The sequence below is a fragment of the Xiphias gladius genome, chromosome 8 (genome assembly GCF_016859285.1).
Source record: "Xiphias gladius isolate SHS-SW01 ecotype Sanya breed wild chromosome 8, ASM1685928v1, whole genome shotgun sequence".
Lineage (NCBI taxonomy): Eukaryota > Metazoa > Chordata > Actinopteri > Istiophoriformes > Xiphiidae > Xiphias > Xiphias gladius.
The window spans coordinates 2,539,200-2,556,834 of record NC_053407.1 but is presented as its reverse complement, the minus strand read 5'-3'; the positions used below and the strand labels follow the sequence as shown (position 1 = coordinate 2,556,834).

The 17,635-nt window shown below is 38.2% G+C and overlaps 1 protein-coding gene across 2 annotated transcripts in view; it reads right to left on the bottom strand.

Annotated features, from left to right (window-relative positions):
• Positions 1 to 16,275, bottom strand: part of spire2 (spire-type actin nucleation factor 2) — a 40,337-nt gene extending 24,062 nt beyond the window's left edge. For both annotated transcript variants that reach the window (XM_040134243.1, XM_040134244.1), the window contains exons 1-4: positions 15,870 to 16,275; positions 2,778 to 2,821; positions 1,808 to 2,191; positions 44 to 124 (exon numbers count right to left, since the gene is read on the bottom strand). In XM_040134243.1, the coding sequence (XP_039990177.1) occupies positions 44 to 124; positions 1,808 to 2,191; positions 2,778 to 2,821; positions 15,870 to 16,167 (807 nt within the window). In that variant the 5' untranslated portion in view covers positions 16,168 to 16,275. The remainder of the gene's footprint in view (positions 1 to 43; positions 125 to 1,807; positions 2,192 to 2,777; positions 2,822 to 15,869) is intronic.
• Between the last annotated feature and the right edge of the window lie 1,360 nt (positions 16,276 to 17,635).

The window sequence follows — 17,635 nt, the reverse complement described above, 5'->3', positions numbered from 1 at the left end:
ATTGTGCTCCCTGTCACGCTGTGCCCTTGTTGTTTCTTCTCACCCAGTCTCTGTGTTTCAGTGCATCCAGTTCAGCTGTAGACTTGTCTTCCAGAACTTCCTCTGTTGTGATCTTCTTCAACATCTGTGCAACAAATGGCAAGAAACACATTTTGTATTTTTATTAAAATCACAAGCTTAAACAGTGACAACAGTCGATGCAAACACTCCTGCTACATAGTGCAAAAACCGACAGGGTTATATTCAATAACTTTAAATAGACTGCAATATTATCATGTTAAAGCCCCAATGTGTAGAATTTTTATTTGATTATTTCAAATTATTCTGACGGCATAACTATTTGTTCATGTCTTGTCTATGTGTTGGTTTCACTCCGTGTCCCTGAATCTGCAAGTATTGCTGAGATCTTTTGATGTGGTGACATTACTAAAAATCCCGGGGCAACAGCAAGCAGTCAGATGATCAGACAGTTTCTAAACAAGCCAACAGGTTTAGATTGATTAGCTGAAACTTAATTTAGAGGTAAAACCTCTAAAAAACCTTACAAATGTAACGTCATTAATAATCCCTTATTGCACAGACAAACAATGAGCGCACACAACTTAGACAAGTACTGTAGGTCAAAATTGAGAGATCGGGTTGCAAAATGTGATGGATATTTACAGCACATAGTTGTGTCATAATTTTACATATACTTTTATTTTCATTTCCAAATGAATTAAACTAAACTAGGAGTTTTGTTGATGACCTTTCTGATCCCCATTGGATTTCTTTTTAGCTACGTTGCTGTGTTTCTAGAGTTCAGCAAATAGAGCTATTAAAGTACGATGGATCATTGTTTTTACTAGTGGGTTCACTTTTTTGTTTGTGTCACATGCACATGGATGGACACATATTGTTTGGGGCAACGCAATACGGATTCCAGCTGAGAGTTTCATACTATTTCACAACTACAGTTGTTGATGTGTGAAATGTAATGTAATGTGTGAAGAAACGTAGCAATGCACCAGTAAAGGCACGGAAGAAGAAGACTGCTAGCTAGCAAAGACTGTTGTAAAATAATGTAGAATTTAAAAAAGTCATATAATTGGATTTGCAAATGTTTTATGAGGAAGGGAATTTATTCAACACATTTGTTAGGCGTGAAGGAGACACACAAAGTGTTTTGGTGAGGAAAATTGATTGATCCGGGTAGAAGAAAACTCAGGGTACCTTTAACTTGATGAATACAGAATAATTAGTACTGATGAAAGTGCTAAAAAACTATAAAAATAAGACCGAAGTTGTAATACATGGGAATAATACAAATGATTACTAAACAGAATAACTGTAGAGCATTCATACATTTTAATAAAAATATGATTCTCTAATGAACTTTTTGTGTCAAATCTGGAAATCCATCTGGTAAATGTCTACCATCCGCGTATTATCATGTAAAAAGAACAGCTTCCTGCACAGTTTCTGAGCTACATGTACATGAACAGTTCAACACGGGTAGGCCACTGCAGTGACACAACAACAGTCAAGATTTGAGGTTGAGTACTAGAAGGAAACTGTGGAGGTGCTTTCTTCAGTCATTTATCAGTCTGTGCTCCGTAGCAGAGAGAATTTAAAATTTAGAGAGCGCACAAACAGCAAGGTGCAGGCCACTGGAGGCAGCAGCAGGGAAAGGCCACTGAAGTAAATAAAAAGCAGGCCATATGCATATTTTCCTACATTTATTCCCAGTTATATTGCTTTTAAAGTAAGTGTGCAATTTTTTTTTTTTTAAGGGTCAGGTTAACATTGACATGACAATCTAACATACCTCCTTAGCATCTCTAATCTTGATGAGGAAGGTCCGCAGCTCCAGAGTCTCTAAAAACAGAGCCCTGCAAACGGCCTGGTAGTGCTCTGGAGCCAAGCTTGGGTTGGCCAGCCGAGATGCACACATTGCCATCACCTGGCGGAACGTACACACCAGCCTTATCACTCCCACCTGCTCCTCCTCTTCCTCCTCCTCCTCTTCCTGCCCGCTGTACCCCTCATCTGTTGTGCCATTACCAGCAGTGCTGTCACCCTCTCCGCTTTGGTCCCCCCCAGCCATGCGGTCGATGAGGCTCTCCAGCTGTGGGCTCAGCTCCCGCTCCTCAGTGTCATCCAGCCCCCAGTCCAGAGCTCGGTAGATGGCCACACCCAATGACTGGACCAGCTGGAGGAATGGATAAGGAGGAGAAGAAATAAAACAAGACAGTAGTACACAACTGCCTGTTACCAACATTTCCCATACTAAGTTGGTCAAAATCCGGCCAAACACCAAAATGCAAACTAGTCCTCTCAGACAAAACATTAAGACGCGCCTCACATATAATACTCTTTGTGGTGTATCTGATTGATCCAAGTCAGCAGGTCGTGTGGGATTGGGTTAAAGGCATTAAAGTGATGTGTATACATATACAGTATGGCAAATTTCTGAGTACTGGCAGCAGTTCTCAGTAATTTGCTCTCTAAGCAATCAGCTCTCACCCTCAACAGTAAGAATCAAATGAGAGATAGCTAAGACAAAAGCTTTTGAATAAGCATTAACAATATGACGATAAATTTACAATATGACAAGAGAAAGAAGATGATGGCAGAGAAAAGTTTAGAAAGGTCAAGTATATTGTTCTAAAACACAAATGGCAAATACAGGTCTTATAACAGCTGACACCTTAAGTAAATTCTACAATGAAATTCATTTTTTTGCTATCACCATTTAAATAATTAAGCACTTTGTTTCTCTCTTCTTCTTTACTCACCTGACGCTCTGCAGTAGGTGGAAGAGAAGGCCCATCAGTGTCATCTGAAGAGAGACATACAACCAATTAGGACCTTAGACTTACAGAATTTTACTTAAAGGACAACTCTGGAAGTTTTTTTACTTTTCCATTCAGATGTTTATTATGACAGTTTCTAAATGATATTTCTGATAAAACTCTAGAATTAATTCACCTTTATCCATTGCTGAACAGCACAGAAATCAACTCTGAAAATGTTTAAGTTTATAAACTTTAACTTAATGCGTTAAGTACAATTCAATCCAATGACGCTTTTTGACATGACATTTTAATTAAAAAAACCACAAAAAAAAAACAACCCCCCCCCCCAAAAAATTATGAAGCCAAAGCATACACATATACAGAGAAAAGTCAATACCTGAGGACTGCATAAAATGAAATGATATACAATACACTGAATGAAAAAAGTTACCAATAACCTAAATGGGAACTACTCCAAATCCTAGAAAGAAAGAAGTAAAAAAAAGTCAATGTATTACATAATATACAAATAAAAATCAAATAAACTGACAAAAACAAAAAACTGACACTGAAGGAGGGTGAAGAAACTCTCTATTATAATAACGTCCCCACAGGACTAAGCTGATACCACAAACCCCTGCAAACCCGTCAGACAGGTTCAAATGATGCAGCGCCAGGGTTATGTAGTGTAACCAATGATACTTTTGCCAGTTCCCACAGTTACAGGTCAGTAAACACAGAAGAGGACAGGAATCTGCACGGGAAACACTTTCAAGAGACCCTAAACTTAGATCTCGGAAAACACAACCATCCAGTTTGACATTACAGTTTTTCTCCATTGAGTTTGCAGTGTGCAGCATTTTAAACCACAGTCTTTACAATAAAGACAAACCGTTTTAATTTTCAGAGCTGTAAACAGTTTTAATGGTTTAGGTTATGAGCTTATGGAAATGTTAATTGGACACTTCTGGGAATGCTAGTCCGTCATAACAACAGGGGACAAAAAGACAAAGAATGTACATCTACGCCAACTGCTCTGTGAAGCTGTAATGCTCATTGTTAAATTGAGGTCCAAAGTTTGCTCTTTATCTTTAGCATTTAGTGGTGAAATGTAAAAAAATAATAGTGGTTGTCATGCTAACATGCTCACTACTAATAATCTGCATGGCTAGATACCACTAGCAGTTAGTGAAAACAAGACTAAGAGTTTTTCAACCATGCTAGCAGCTTCACAATGCACTGTCGCTTTTTGACCTTTTGCTTCTCAGTGATAAAGCAAAATGAAGAGGATTCAAAAAGTGTCCAACATTTCAATTTACTGTTCACTATAGAGAATAATATTGTGTTTATTAAATTAAAATGAATAAATGAAAATAAAAAATCTGACCTGATGATGGCAATGGATCACCAACGGTATTATAATTCATACTGAGGCACCAAATTTCATGGCAATTTATTTAATAGTACCAGTCATTTCAGTCTGGACAAACTAACATTGTCATGGATGTCTCCAAGCCAACTAAAAGCAGGCAAATATGTGATCATGTTTTGTGAACTGTCTGACTGACTTAATGATATGTCTTGACAACTCACCCTCCCTTCACACCCCACAGGTCACAACTTTTTATCCTGGCTCTGGTATGTATTATGGCCACCAGCAACTGCTCTAAGCTGGTTTAGGTCCTATTTATCGGAGCGATTTCAGTTTGTGCAAGTTAATGATAAATCCTCCATATACTCAAAAGTTAGTTACGGAGTCCAACAAGATTCTGTGCTTGGGCCAGTTCTATTCACCTTATATATGCTGCCTTTAGGCAATATTATATAAACTTCCATTGCTATACTGATGATACCAATTGTATTTGTCAATGAAGCCTGGTGAAACCAATCAGTTAGCTAAACTTCAAGCTTGCCTTAAGGCCATAAAGATCTGGATGACCAGCAGCTTTCTGCTGTTAAACTCAGACAAAACTGAAGTTATTCTGCTTGGCTCCGAACACCTCAGAAACACCTTATCTAATGATAAAATTACTCTGGATGGCTTTGCCCTGGCCTCCAGCACCACCGTTAGGAATCTCTGAGTTCTCTTTGATCAGGATATGTCTTTTAACTCTAGCATAAAACAAACTTCAAGGACTGCCTTTTTTCACCTACGTAACATTGCAAAAATCAGGCACATCCTTTCTCAAAAAGATGCATTAAAAATAGTCAATGCTTTTGTAACCTCTAGGCTGGATTATTGTAATTCCTTATTAGCAGGCTGTCCCAACAAATCTTTAAATACTCTTCAGCTGATCCAGAATGCTGCAGTGTGAGTACTGACAGGAACTAGGAAAAGAGATCACATTTCTCCTGTGTTAGCTTCTCTGCTTTGGCTCCCTGTAATATTCAGAATAGAATTTTAAATCTTCCTCCTCACCTACAAAGCCCTTAACGGTCAGGCACCATCATATCTGAAAGAGCTCATAGTACCCTATTACGCCAGTAGAACACTGCGCTCCCAGAATGCAGGCTTACTTGTGGTTCCTAGAATCTCTAAAAGTAGAATAGGAGGCAGAGCCTTCAGTTATCAGGCTCCTCTACTGTGGAACCATCTTACAGTTTGGGTCCAGGAGGCAGACACCCTCTCCACATTTAAGAGTAGGCTTAAAACCTTCCTTTTTGATAAAGCTTAGAGTTATGGCTGGCTCAGGCTTGTCTTGAACCATCCCCTATAGTCATATGACATCAATGCTCGTTACTAACTTGACTTCTTCTCTCTCCTGCAGTTTTGTGAATTCTAAAGAGTACAGTCTAGACCTGCTCTACATGAAAAGTGCCCCGAGATAACCTCTATTATGATTTGGTGCTATATAAATACAATTGAATTGAATGGAATTGAATTGAATGCCTACACCACTGTCTCATGAATTAGTCTCATGTTCCAAAACAAATCCAAAAGCAAAATGTTTAATTATGTGTGTGGTTATGACAGTATTAGCCTTGCTAATATTATCTTAGCATGAAGAAAATGGACTGATCAGGGGCTAATGTTGACGTTAAGTTGGAACTTTGGCTGAGGAGCTCAACTTGTGTTGTAATCGTTGGCAAAATTCTAACGTTAGTAACATTAAACCAGTAGTCCCAGAGCCCTAAGGTCAGTAACGTTATACAAGTGGAATTTGGAATATGAAGTACGTTAGCGAACGTTTGACTCCACAGACATAACATTAACACCTAACGTTACATCGATATTGTGATGGCTAGCATTTGCAAAATCAAAACAACGGAACCTTATCAGGCTAATTAACAGTCACAACCGTGACATATTTTCATATAAGCCAATTAAGGTTATCATAATGCTACTGTAAGAGATTACCTTAAGGAATGTGGGCAGTCAAAAACTGACCCCCAGAGATGGCCCTCTTCAATTTTCCCTCTTCTCAGGTACGTTGCACATGCCAAGCACAGAATCCAGGAGCTTTTTCTTTTGCTTTTTTTCATGCTTCATTAATTTTTTCAGACATGCACCTAGTTGATAAGAAAGTACTATAACATGAGTGTTATATATAAAAATTTAAAAGATCTGAAGTGATTCAGTGTGATGATATAGTGGTCTCCAAAGGGCACGAAATAATTTTTTAAATATAATTTTCAGCAAGCCATAACTTGGCGAATATGCAACTGTAGGCCAAAAATTTTAGAGTTAAAGACATCTAATCTTGTAGAACAATCCCTGAAAATTTCAAGCATGTACCATGAATAGTTCAAAAGTAATGACTTATGGTTTATTAGGGCCACAACCCCTTTTGTAAAGCCTCCATATCTCAGAAACCAAAGAAGATACAAGTCAAAAATTTTACACACTAGTATTTGGATACAATGACATTATATACATGAAGTATAAAGTAAATCCAGGATGGTCAGTTGGTAGGCCTCTGTTGATTTGACATTAAAAGTGACCACAATACTAAACTATTTTATTCAGGAGTAGTCCTTTCACAGATGATTTTAGCTTAGACATGAATTCAATGAGAAATTTGGCTTCTTTTATAGATGAAAAAAAAAAGCTTACCTTTCTCAAAGCAAAGTATTGAAAACCGTATCATTTAGTTATCAGTACTGAAACTTGGGTATTGTGAAAAATAGAAAATTTTTGAACAACACCCAGGCCTTGTTAGCATTACCAGCATGTTATTGAATCATTTTGTCACCAACATTGACAAAAAGAATCAAGGCTCAATGAAAGCAGGAGGAAGACAAAGTTTTACAGTTTGCCAACATCAGTGGTTGCTTGATAAACAGATGGGTTGTCAGGCTAATTCTCAGGGTGACAGGTTTAAATATTTTATCAACCTATCTAATTAATTTGTTGGTTCTTTCTGACGCTTCAAGCTGTGCTCATCAGTATTCTTATATTAACCATTGAGTATACTGTGTTCATCAGTATTCTTATATTAACAATTGATAAAATTAGCATGGGTAACATGAAAACTGATCACTATCATCTGATTCTACAGTTCTCCGAGCTTTTTATCTTCTTTTAACTCATCATTTTGGTGTTAAAGTCGACTACTTTTACTGTATGGTTCAATCTGACCACTCTCATCAGTGTTGTTTTTACCAGGCAGCTGTTTTCCATGAAAAAGTTCTAATAAACCCTCCATACACTACCTGCACAGCACCAAACAGCAGACAGACACAGTTAGTGCCTAGAATAATGGAGCAATTAGCAGCTAAAGAGCTAGTTTTTTCTCAGGGGTTTGTAGTAACTAAAACCGGGCCAAAGGAGAGTGAATACTGAACTTGATTTAATTCATTTTCCATATCAGTGCTAATGTTGCTCTGTGTCAGCTGGATGTGTAAATAGGAAAACTTGATTGCTTAAATATTCGCCACAAGAACTTTGTAAAGGTACAACAACTCCTGCAACCTGAACGACCATATAGGTTGCTCCTCCCTACCCTCTGATACAAACCAATAGCGCTTGAATAGCGCCCCTATGGCAGCAGGCGTACTGGACCTTCCTCCATAATAAACCTTTGTCCATAATAAACACATGGAGTATAATAGTGGTGGCATACACGTGGTTAATGTTGTGGAACTGTTATTGTTTGGTCACATTTGGGAAAAGATCATGGTTTGGGTTAAAATAAGTACTTCCTTAAGGTTAGAGGACTTTAGTCATCATGGTTACAATAATAAAGACGGCGTGGAATGGTCATGGTTAAAAGAAACAACGATGACTATTGGTTTCAAATGAGAAACGAACAGCAGTCTCCCATGTAACACCCCTGTTTTCTGTGGACCCATCCATCTGCCCCAACCCTCCTCCTCCTAGCGTGGACTTTTTTGCTTTTTTATACTATATCACCAGACTTCCTCCTTTGCTCCCATCCTGGCCACTAGAGGACACCTAACAATAAAATGTAACTATGGGTTGTAATAATCTGCTTGCATCGACGACCCATTGTTTTTTTTTTCAATAGGAGGACAGTCTCGTATGGTAATATGTCAATGTTGCATTTAGAGCTTGTTCAAAGTGAGAAAAAAATTTTGCTTTAAAAAAGAATTTAAAAGTATGCCATACTCACATTTGTGACAATTTTAAAGGTCATGACAATTTTGTAACCGAAAAATTAGTTTTAAGACCAGAAATGTTTGTTCTAGTTATCCATATGGAAACAAGTTTATATACAGAAAAATAAAACCATGCTTTACAGGTCTGGAATAATCAGCATGAGCACATCATTCACCAGTGTAGAGTGGATGATGTGTAGAGGAGCAAATTTTTGTCTTTAATGAGGTGCGTAAGGTCACCATAGGCTAAGGAATATAAAGCCTAAAAGTAAAATCTTTTTTTTTAAATTAAGTTTGGCCTACAGTTGTCTCTGTGCGTCATAAATCCAACTGTGTCTGCTGCACAAAAAAGGCTTTAAAGGCTGTAACTAAAATATTTTCCAGCAAAAATGTATTTTGCCCCACACAGATTTGCTACCAAATTAGGAAACTGAACCCAGCAATGAGCATCACTCAGTGTTAACTGAGGAAGTAATGTGTGCCAAACCACAGCCGGCTTCTGCCACTTCTTATGTAGAGGGAAAATAACATTTTCTGCCTTACATGAGCATATTCCATCACCGTGATTCAGTTTGTATTACGGCTGTTCCTAGTCACATTTATGTTCTCTCTGAAGGGCGAATGGGCCAGATAGTCACCGCAACAGCTGATGCCAGTGGTGTCAGTAACCTGCACAGATACTCTCATGTTTACCAACAGGTACCGTCTGTCATGTTTCATACCAAAGGAGAGTAAAGAATAGGAAATGAAGGCAGAAATGTTGATGAGTCCAGCTTTCTCTGGACATGGTGCTGCTGTTACTGTAGGTTTTAATTCTTCACTTCCTTCTCATACCAAACACCCAAATTTAAATGTGTAAACAGATTGAATCTAGATTATGTTAGTGAGGATGCTTCTCTGTAGTGGTCTCACTTAATGGACTCAGTCTTATACATCAGGTGTATGTTTCAGTTAAAATGCTGTGTAGTGCAGCTTCGGTTCAAGCTCATACTTGGATTTCCATTAATTTCCTCCTCCTCTGCAGACTCTTGGACAACTTGATGAGGTGTAGTTTTCCAGGAAACAGAAATTCATTTCAAGCTTTCCAGGCTACCTGCTGTGCATACTAATGTTACAATATACTGTATATTTACATTCCCAGGATGGAGTGGCATGTAAAACTGCCAATACTCAGTACAAATTTTAGAGCAGTTTAGAGATGAGAAGTTCCATTCATTGATCTTTGTTAATAAAACAAATTGAGATTTAAATATCAAAAAAGTTATTAAGGCATGCTAGTAATGCACACAGTAACATGACAGATCCACTTGGATGTAAAGAAGTATTATTCCTCTTATTTTTGAATTGTCACATCCCCGTAGCTCACTTGTTTCTCTTGTGATTGACATAAATTAAATATATCAACTACAGGTGCCTTTTTGCAAGATTTTACCAGCTTTTGATCGGCTCAAAGGTCATGTGAATCAACTAGATATGAATGAAAGTACTGAAACATCAACTAAGTGGACCTGGTGGCGAGACTGTTTTCTCAAAAGCCGAAGTTGGATTGACAAAGTCGAGGCTAGTATGGAAACACTAGTACGTAAACAAATGTGCTAGAGGTCGCCTAACAATAAAACGTAGCTATTACTACTTTTTTTTTTTTTTTTTTTTTTTACAGGACAGTCTCAAAATGTCAATGTTGCATTTACAGCTTGTTCAACTCTCCATCTAAACGTAGGGAAAAAAAATTCAGCTTTAAAAAAAGAATTTAAGAGTATGCCAAACTCACATTTGTGACAATTGTAAAGGTCATGAAAATTTCACATTTCACAAAAATCACATTTTCCTTTACAGGTCTGGAATAATCAGCATGAGCACATCATTCACAAGTGTAGAGTGAATTAGAAATACCAACTATTGGTTGTATGCCTCTGCCAACCAGTCGAGTTGCAGGAAATATGGTCACAATCTCCACATCTGTTCTGCAGTTATGGTGTTGAATAGAGGCCAGAAAAATGTTTTTGCAGAACATTATGATATCACAATGAAGTTGACCTTTGACCTTTTGGATATAAAATATCATCACTTCCTCATTTTATCCTATTAGACATTTGTGTTGAATTTTGTCATAATTAGCATATACATTTTTGAGTTATGGCCAAAACCCTATTTTGTGAGGTCACAGTGACTTTGACCTTTGACCACCAAAATTTAATCAGTTCATCCTTGAGTCCAAGTGATTGTTTGTGCCAAATTCGAAAAATTCTCTCAAGGACCTCCTGAGATATCACGTTCACGAAAATCGGATGGACGGACGGACAACCTGGAAACATAATGCCTCTGGTCATGGCTATCAACGGCGCAGAGGCATAATGATTTATAGAGTAGCAAAGTTTTGTCTTTAATGAGGTGTATTGGTTCCCCTCAGGCTAGGGAATATACATCCTAAATAAAATCTTTTTTTTAATTATTTTGACCTAAAGTTGTCTCTGTGCTTCATAATTTCAGCTGTGTTTGCGGCACAAAAAAGGCTTTACAAGATGTAACTAAAATATTTGCCACCACAAATATGTTTTACCCCACACAGATTTGCCAGCAGATTTGGAAACTACACCCAACAATGAGCATCACTCAGTGTTAACTGAGGAAGTAATGTGTGCCAAACCATAGTCGGCTCCTGCCACTTCTTATGTAGAGGGAAAATAACATTTTCTGCCTTATATGCGCATATTCCAGCACCATGATTCAGTTTTTATTACAGCTGTTCCTAGTAAGATTTGTGCTCTCTCTGAAGGAGGAACGGGCCAGATAGTCACTGCAACAGCTGATGCCAACATACACAGTAACATGACAAATCTACTTGGATGTAAAGAAGTATTATTCCTCTTATTTTGAATTGTCACGTCCCCGTAGCTCACTTGTTTCTCTTGTGATTGACAGAAATCAAATATATCAACTACAGGTGCCTTTTTGCAAGATTAACCCAATATAATCTAATATATATATTTCTAATATTATCTTATTTAATATTTTCTGTTCATGTCCTTAAGTGCAGAAAGTTTGAAGGGAAACATATTTTTAGCAAGTCATTAGTTTAATATTTGGGAAAACTAATAATCACCAACAGTGCTCTTTCCACTCTGAGATGTACTTTTAACTACCTTATGAGACCCAGTGGCCTTTAATGTTCGGTTTGGTTATAGATGAAAGAGTTATTATTAGAGAATGGAAATTAACCTCCCCTACTTGTTTAAAAAAGCGGCTTATTAATGTGTTTTTCTGATAGGGTACTGCTCCTCCTTCACTTATTGTAAATTTGGAAAGATTTGGGGTTCCTTCATTGACTGCATGTTGACTTAAGTGCCCCACTGAGTGTCAGTTTATTTCTATTGAGCACATTTGTTGGACATCACCGGACCGGGCCTATGAATGGACAATTTGTGCCCCTACAGCAATTATGTGAAGGTCAAAATGGAGGTTATGAGCAATGCTGATGCTACATCTCAATATCTCGGCACACACGGGCATTACTTTCTCATTGTTATTCTGACAGAGTTTAATTCAATTTTTTAGCTTCTTTATAGGTCTGAATGCAGTGGGCTGGGTGTTGCATAATGTGGGTTGCTATTTTTTGGGGCATTTTATGCCTTTATTTGGAGGAGAGCAGTAGAGAGGTGACAGTAAAGGAGGGAGGAGAGAGTAGGAGAATGATATGCAACAAAGAATCAAACCGGGGCTGTTGCAGTCACAATGTTTGGTGTGCATCTTAACCATTACGATACCCAAATTTTTGTGTCCTATTTGTGTTTATGTATATAGTTGTTTAAAAAGTTTTGTTTTTTTTTAAAAAGCAATCACCTGGAAAAATATGAGTAACATTACAGGAGCTTTAGTCACAAAAACAATGCTGTGACCCCAAAGGATGTTTTCAACATCTTCTACTTTTATAAGGTTATGATAAAAAAACACAATTTTAATATTTTAAAAATAACCTTAACCAGAGGTGTAGTGCTATTTGTTTAAGTACTGCAGCGCACCTGCATGTGTGCATGTGCACGGTTAGGTTGTGGCTCGTTTCGAAGTGTATGTAACCACTGTTCCTCCACATTGGTCAACTGAAACTGACCACACAATCAAATGTTAAACTGAATTTATGAATAGTTTTCTCATGTTGAGAATATTCTGCGGCGGTCAGCCAAACATCTAGCTAAGTTGTATTAGATAATATCATGGATGTAGTAGTAGTAGTAGTTAATGCCATAGCATAGCCGAATGAACACAAGTAGTTTATGTTTTGGCTAATTTCATTTACTCATGCCGAGCAAATGAAGCCGCATTTGAACCAATCATTCTGAGGAAAAGTTGCAGTGCAGGCAGAGGTCAAGCTCATATAGGCTAGCATAATAGGCTAGGCTATGAAAAGTGAGCCAAGCAAGCTTTCGTTTCCTGAAGGCATTGTGGATGCAGCACAAGCTGTCCAAATTGAATAGGCTGGCTCTGTAATGTTTCTTTACAAATGCATCATAAATAAATAACAGTCAGAAGAGTGAATGATGTATGAAAGGATGTTTTGCTGCCTTTTTATCCTTACTAGTTAACGTTAGCCCGGTAGAAAAAATTATTTAATTCACTGTGCCTCTCAAAGGCTACTGGCGGCTACCGGAAACTTTTAAGGTGAAATGTTTTCTTGCATGTAACTCAGTTGACTCAGTTGATGTTGTGAATCAATCAATACCTTAAATGTCAATATGACCATTCCATTTGATTTTTGATTGGTGTTCTTGTGTGACATATGCTTTAGTGAGGATTGGCTCTTCAAGCGCTTAAAAAATGCATATGAATTTCAACTGGATTATGCAAACTGCGAATATACTATTTCCTCACTTGGAAAAAAAAAGTGGCGGAGCGTCATTTTAGTGTGCTCCGGCAGGCACTACACCTATGACCTTCATTATTATCACCTCCACCAAGGAGGTTATGTTTTCACCCATGTCTGTTTGTTGGTTTGTTTGTTGGCTTATTTGTCAGCAGGATTACGCAAAAAATACAGACGCGATTTGCACCGAACGTGGTGGAGGGATGGAGCATGGACCAGGGAAGAACCCATTAAATTTTGGGGCAGATCTGGATCATTTACTATGAATCTGAATTTTTTTCTCTGAAGTCTGGTGTATGTTGGTTGACACATGCTGACACCGGCATAGTGGTTTTAAACTACACCTTTATCTTTGTGAAATTAGGCCCATCGATACGTTTAGGTGACCCTACATTTGCGTCTGCGAGCAGTACAAATGCCAATATAAACAGATATATAAAATAGTCTGCATTAATAAAGAACTTTGGAACTCAGATTTTTGTTCAATATCAGTTGTTTCCTCTACAGCTCAGCCATGTAAAACTGGCATGATGTTTTGGGATGAATTTGGGCACATAAAGAAAAGAAAATGGCCCTTTAGCTGACTAGCTGCATTAATAATGTAGGTAGACTTACTACAATAGACTCACTTCATGCTGGTTAAGGGATTTGAACCACTGCTTTGATATCGACTGTGTTTACTTATGGATCAGCAGAGCATAAATCAATATGGGCTACAAGGATCAACAACTCTGTTAATAAGAGCTGAACATCCCCTTAGTGAGAGCTGAGAATTGATGATCAAATTCAGGTGTTTGCAACTGTTAACAGCATAGTTTAACCAGGATCTTATTAAGTTCCAGTTTCCCAATGGTGACCCAATGGATCCCGAACAAAATGAAGAACAATTTAAAGTCATTTTTGTTCAACTGATTAGAATACAAAGGGAATTACAAAGGGAATTAGAATCTAATTACTAATACCTCCTTACTATGTAGACAGTATATGACAAAGTATTAAAATCAACTAGGATACGGGTCCTGAAGAACAATTTTAAAGTTTAAGTCTAAACCTAAAGTTTAACAAAGCATTAATTTAACGATTGCTTAATAACAAACCAATCGTGTTTGTAAGATTGAAGCCATTCTGTTGCCATGCAACATGCATCAAGTGTCACCTGGAGATAAACTGTGAATTTTTCCTGTTCAAAATTTCTTAACAGGTGCTACACAGCTGTAACTACGCGGAAGAACGGCACAGAAGTGTTTGTTCATCTAGTTGTGACAACTTGTTATATAGTCAGCAAGAGCCGGGACTATCCTTTTGTATGATAACTCACATTCCTGCTCTTCTCTACATTTTTCACTAATGTCCTTCTCTGGCCTCTTGGCAGGTACAAAGCACAAGGGAATTCAAATAATCTGGCTGTATGTTGCTTTAGTGCAAATGTACAACAAAAGTAGTATAGTCCATGACCTCTGAGAGGCTTTCTGTGACTTTCAGCACATTTGGTGCAATAGGCTACGAGGAGTATTTGAATATAACATATGTTTCTGGAAACAATGGCAGTTATTGCCCAAGAATTTGGCAATAAGATGTGAAAAAAGATGAGTCTTTATTTAAAAACGTGCTATGTGGTATAGTGAATTTACGCTCAATTGTAAAGTGTCTCTCAAGGGTCTCAAAGCAGGTATAGGTAAAAAAACAAAAAAGGCCTAATTAAAACCCTTTTTTTTTTTTTAAATAAAGTCTGGTCTGAAGTTGTCTCTGTGCCAGACTCCTGGAACCGGTTTCGTGGGCCCAGCCCTCAGTATGGGCATAAATACTTCACATACAGGTTATTATGCAGGTATAGGCTAAATTCAGAGAAAAAACTAGAAGACTGCGTAAAGTCCTTTGGGCTTCAAGCCACCCTTTGAAGTCTCCAAAACAGTCTTTGCAAAGAGGGGATGCTAGGGTGAAGCTGTGCTTAATGAATAATTAACCATTTGCTGGCATAATACAAGTCATCCTTGTTGGCATCGGGAGTGCAACAAAATACCGACATAGCTACCGGATCAAAATACGATGTTTGTGTAAGGGCAGTTCAAGGTTAACTGAAATTGTCAAAAAATCTAGTTGAAGGTCGATTTGGTAGGAATATAACATTGTTTGGGACGGGACAGGATAGCACCGATTCGTCCGAACAGGATGTTCCCTGTACCAAACTCCGTATGACATCTGAATAAATTAAAGTGGCGTTGTTTTTCATTAAAGGGGCCTGCTTGATAAAATATGATTCAAGATCTTTTACGAAACACTGGTACACTTCCTTAAATTCCGCGCTGATATGGTCAACCAAGCACGATGCAATTTAGTCAAATTCTTAACATTAACATTGGTTCGCACTGCTCGCTGCCGCCTACCGCGGAGCAGTTTGCTGAAAGAAAATAGTGGGAAACAGGCGGACCAGTTAAAAAAAAGTCGAAATTTTACTAAAAGAAAGTTTTGATTCGTTGATATTAGTTTGTGCCGAATTGAAAAGCGGCTCTTAATATTTTGAATATATTGTACGTCAAATTGTAAGCGCTAACTTACTTTGCACAGCTTGGACACATTTTTAGAATTTAATTCTTCATATTTGAGTTTTGCGTTACAGCTATTACAAACAAGAAGGACAGAAGGAAGTTGGGCGCAGGAGCGGACAGCTATCCTACCATTGCGTCGGAGCTCCTGCTGTAACGACACGGTTCCGTCCCTGTGCAGGAGGATGGATGACGGGTCCTTCACCTGGCTGACTCTCTCGGCCGGCGGGCGGGGCAACCTCAGCCCGCTGCAGCACTGGTAGCACACCGCCCATGCCTGCTCCTCATTAATGGGCTGCTCGTAGGACTTCAGCACCTCCTCCAGAGACAGTTCCCGTGGATCGGCTAAGTCCCGCGCCTCTCCGCGGTCCGTAGGGGCGGTTACCCGTGAGTCCCCGTCCTTGGCGCTTCTGTTGGTGGATCTGGCCATGGCTGCGATGCCGTGGAGCCCATTCTTTACTCCGTAGGCACCGGGGCCATTTATGCTATCCTGAGTCCTGTCTCTTAACGTTCACTGCTATTCAACTACTGCAGCTACACCTCGCTACCACAATAGTGTCAAGTTAGTCACAGTAAAAGCACAATTTCCGGTCAGAGTTAAAAAAATAAAAAAATAACACCCCCTGTTAACACACATGTCCGGTCCGAGTTTTAAAAAATAACCCCCCCTGATAACCGACACGTTGCAGTGTTTTTGGGCACAGTGAGGTATCGAGTTAAATGACAACTGTGTATTTAAATCTTACGTTTTTCATGTTCTATACACCCCTAAACCAAATTACTGTTTTATTTAGCATGACAAGCAGTGTGTTTCTTGTTGCTTTAATTTTGAAAGTAAATCCATTGACTTCCGATCATGGTTTTATTAGTTCACCCACTTGACTAAAGCTTGTTGCCATGTCAGCAAATGAGAAGGACGACGGGATCTGCGGGAAAACATCAGTCAACGGCTGGTGAGGCACTAATCGTCCTCCCTGGCCTGGCTGTCCCATTGTCCACCCGCTAACCCGCCTGCAACTAAGAGAAGGTTGTTGGAAAAGTTCAGCTTCATGAATCAGTTTTTAATATCCAATATCCTGTGATATTATATTATCACAGTTTTAAGGGAATATGGGAGGTGGGAGAGGAGTATTTGACTGCAGGTATCCCACTTTTCTCCTCCTCTCAGTTCGCTCCACTAGTGTCAATTATAAAGAGTAAAGTGGAACTTCCGAGCATATCTTTCAAAATAAAGCATTCATTCCTGAACCACCATACTGCAACATTTCATTTACTGAATGTATTTAAATACAGATCAAACACCTGATGTAATTTTATGTTTCCCAAACAATACGTGCAAAAAAAAAAACAACATATTTTTGATTTGTGTAGTTATAATTTGGGTTATATAGGTACCACATGTATGCATCGATAAAACTAAATTATCACATTTAGATCATGTTTTCAAATCAATTTTTGGTGTTTTTCGACTTGCTTTTTATTTTCTGTATATTGAATTATGACAAGACTGGCATTGGACTGTGTTTTAAATTGCTCTAAATTGCAGCATTATGGACATTTTAGGCTACCAAATATAAAATAAACCCAGCATTAAGATACCAAATCCATGGTTTTATATGTTTTAGCTTATTAACATCAATTTGCATTCATTTTAAAGTATTGCTTACCATTTTTCAGACTACAACAAATGTTTCTAAATTGACTTCTTAAATGGCAACCTTTGGCTTCCCTTTACAGCATTGTTGATTAATTTGATGACATTTTGACAACTGAGATTTAAAAGTTAGTTTTCAGCAAAGATTTTATTGAAATAAATTTTGTTTGTCTTATGAATATATTTTTACAGAGGTAATGAATGCAGTGCTTTTCAGCAGCAGTGTCCAGGCCAGGATCTTGGA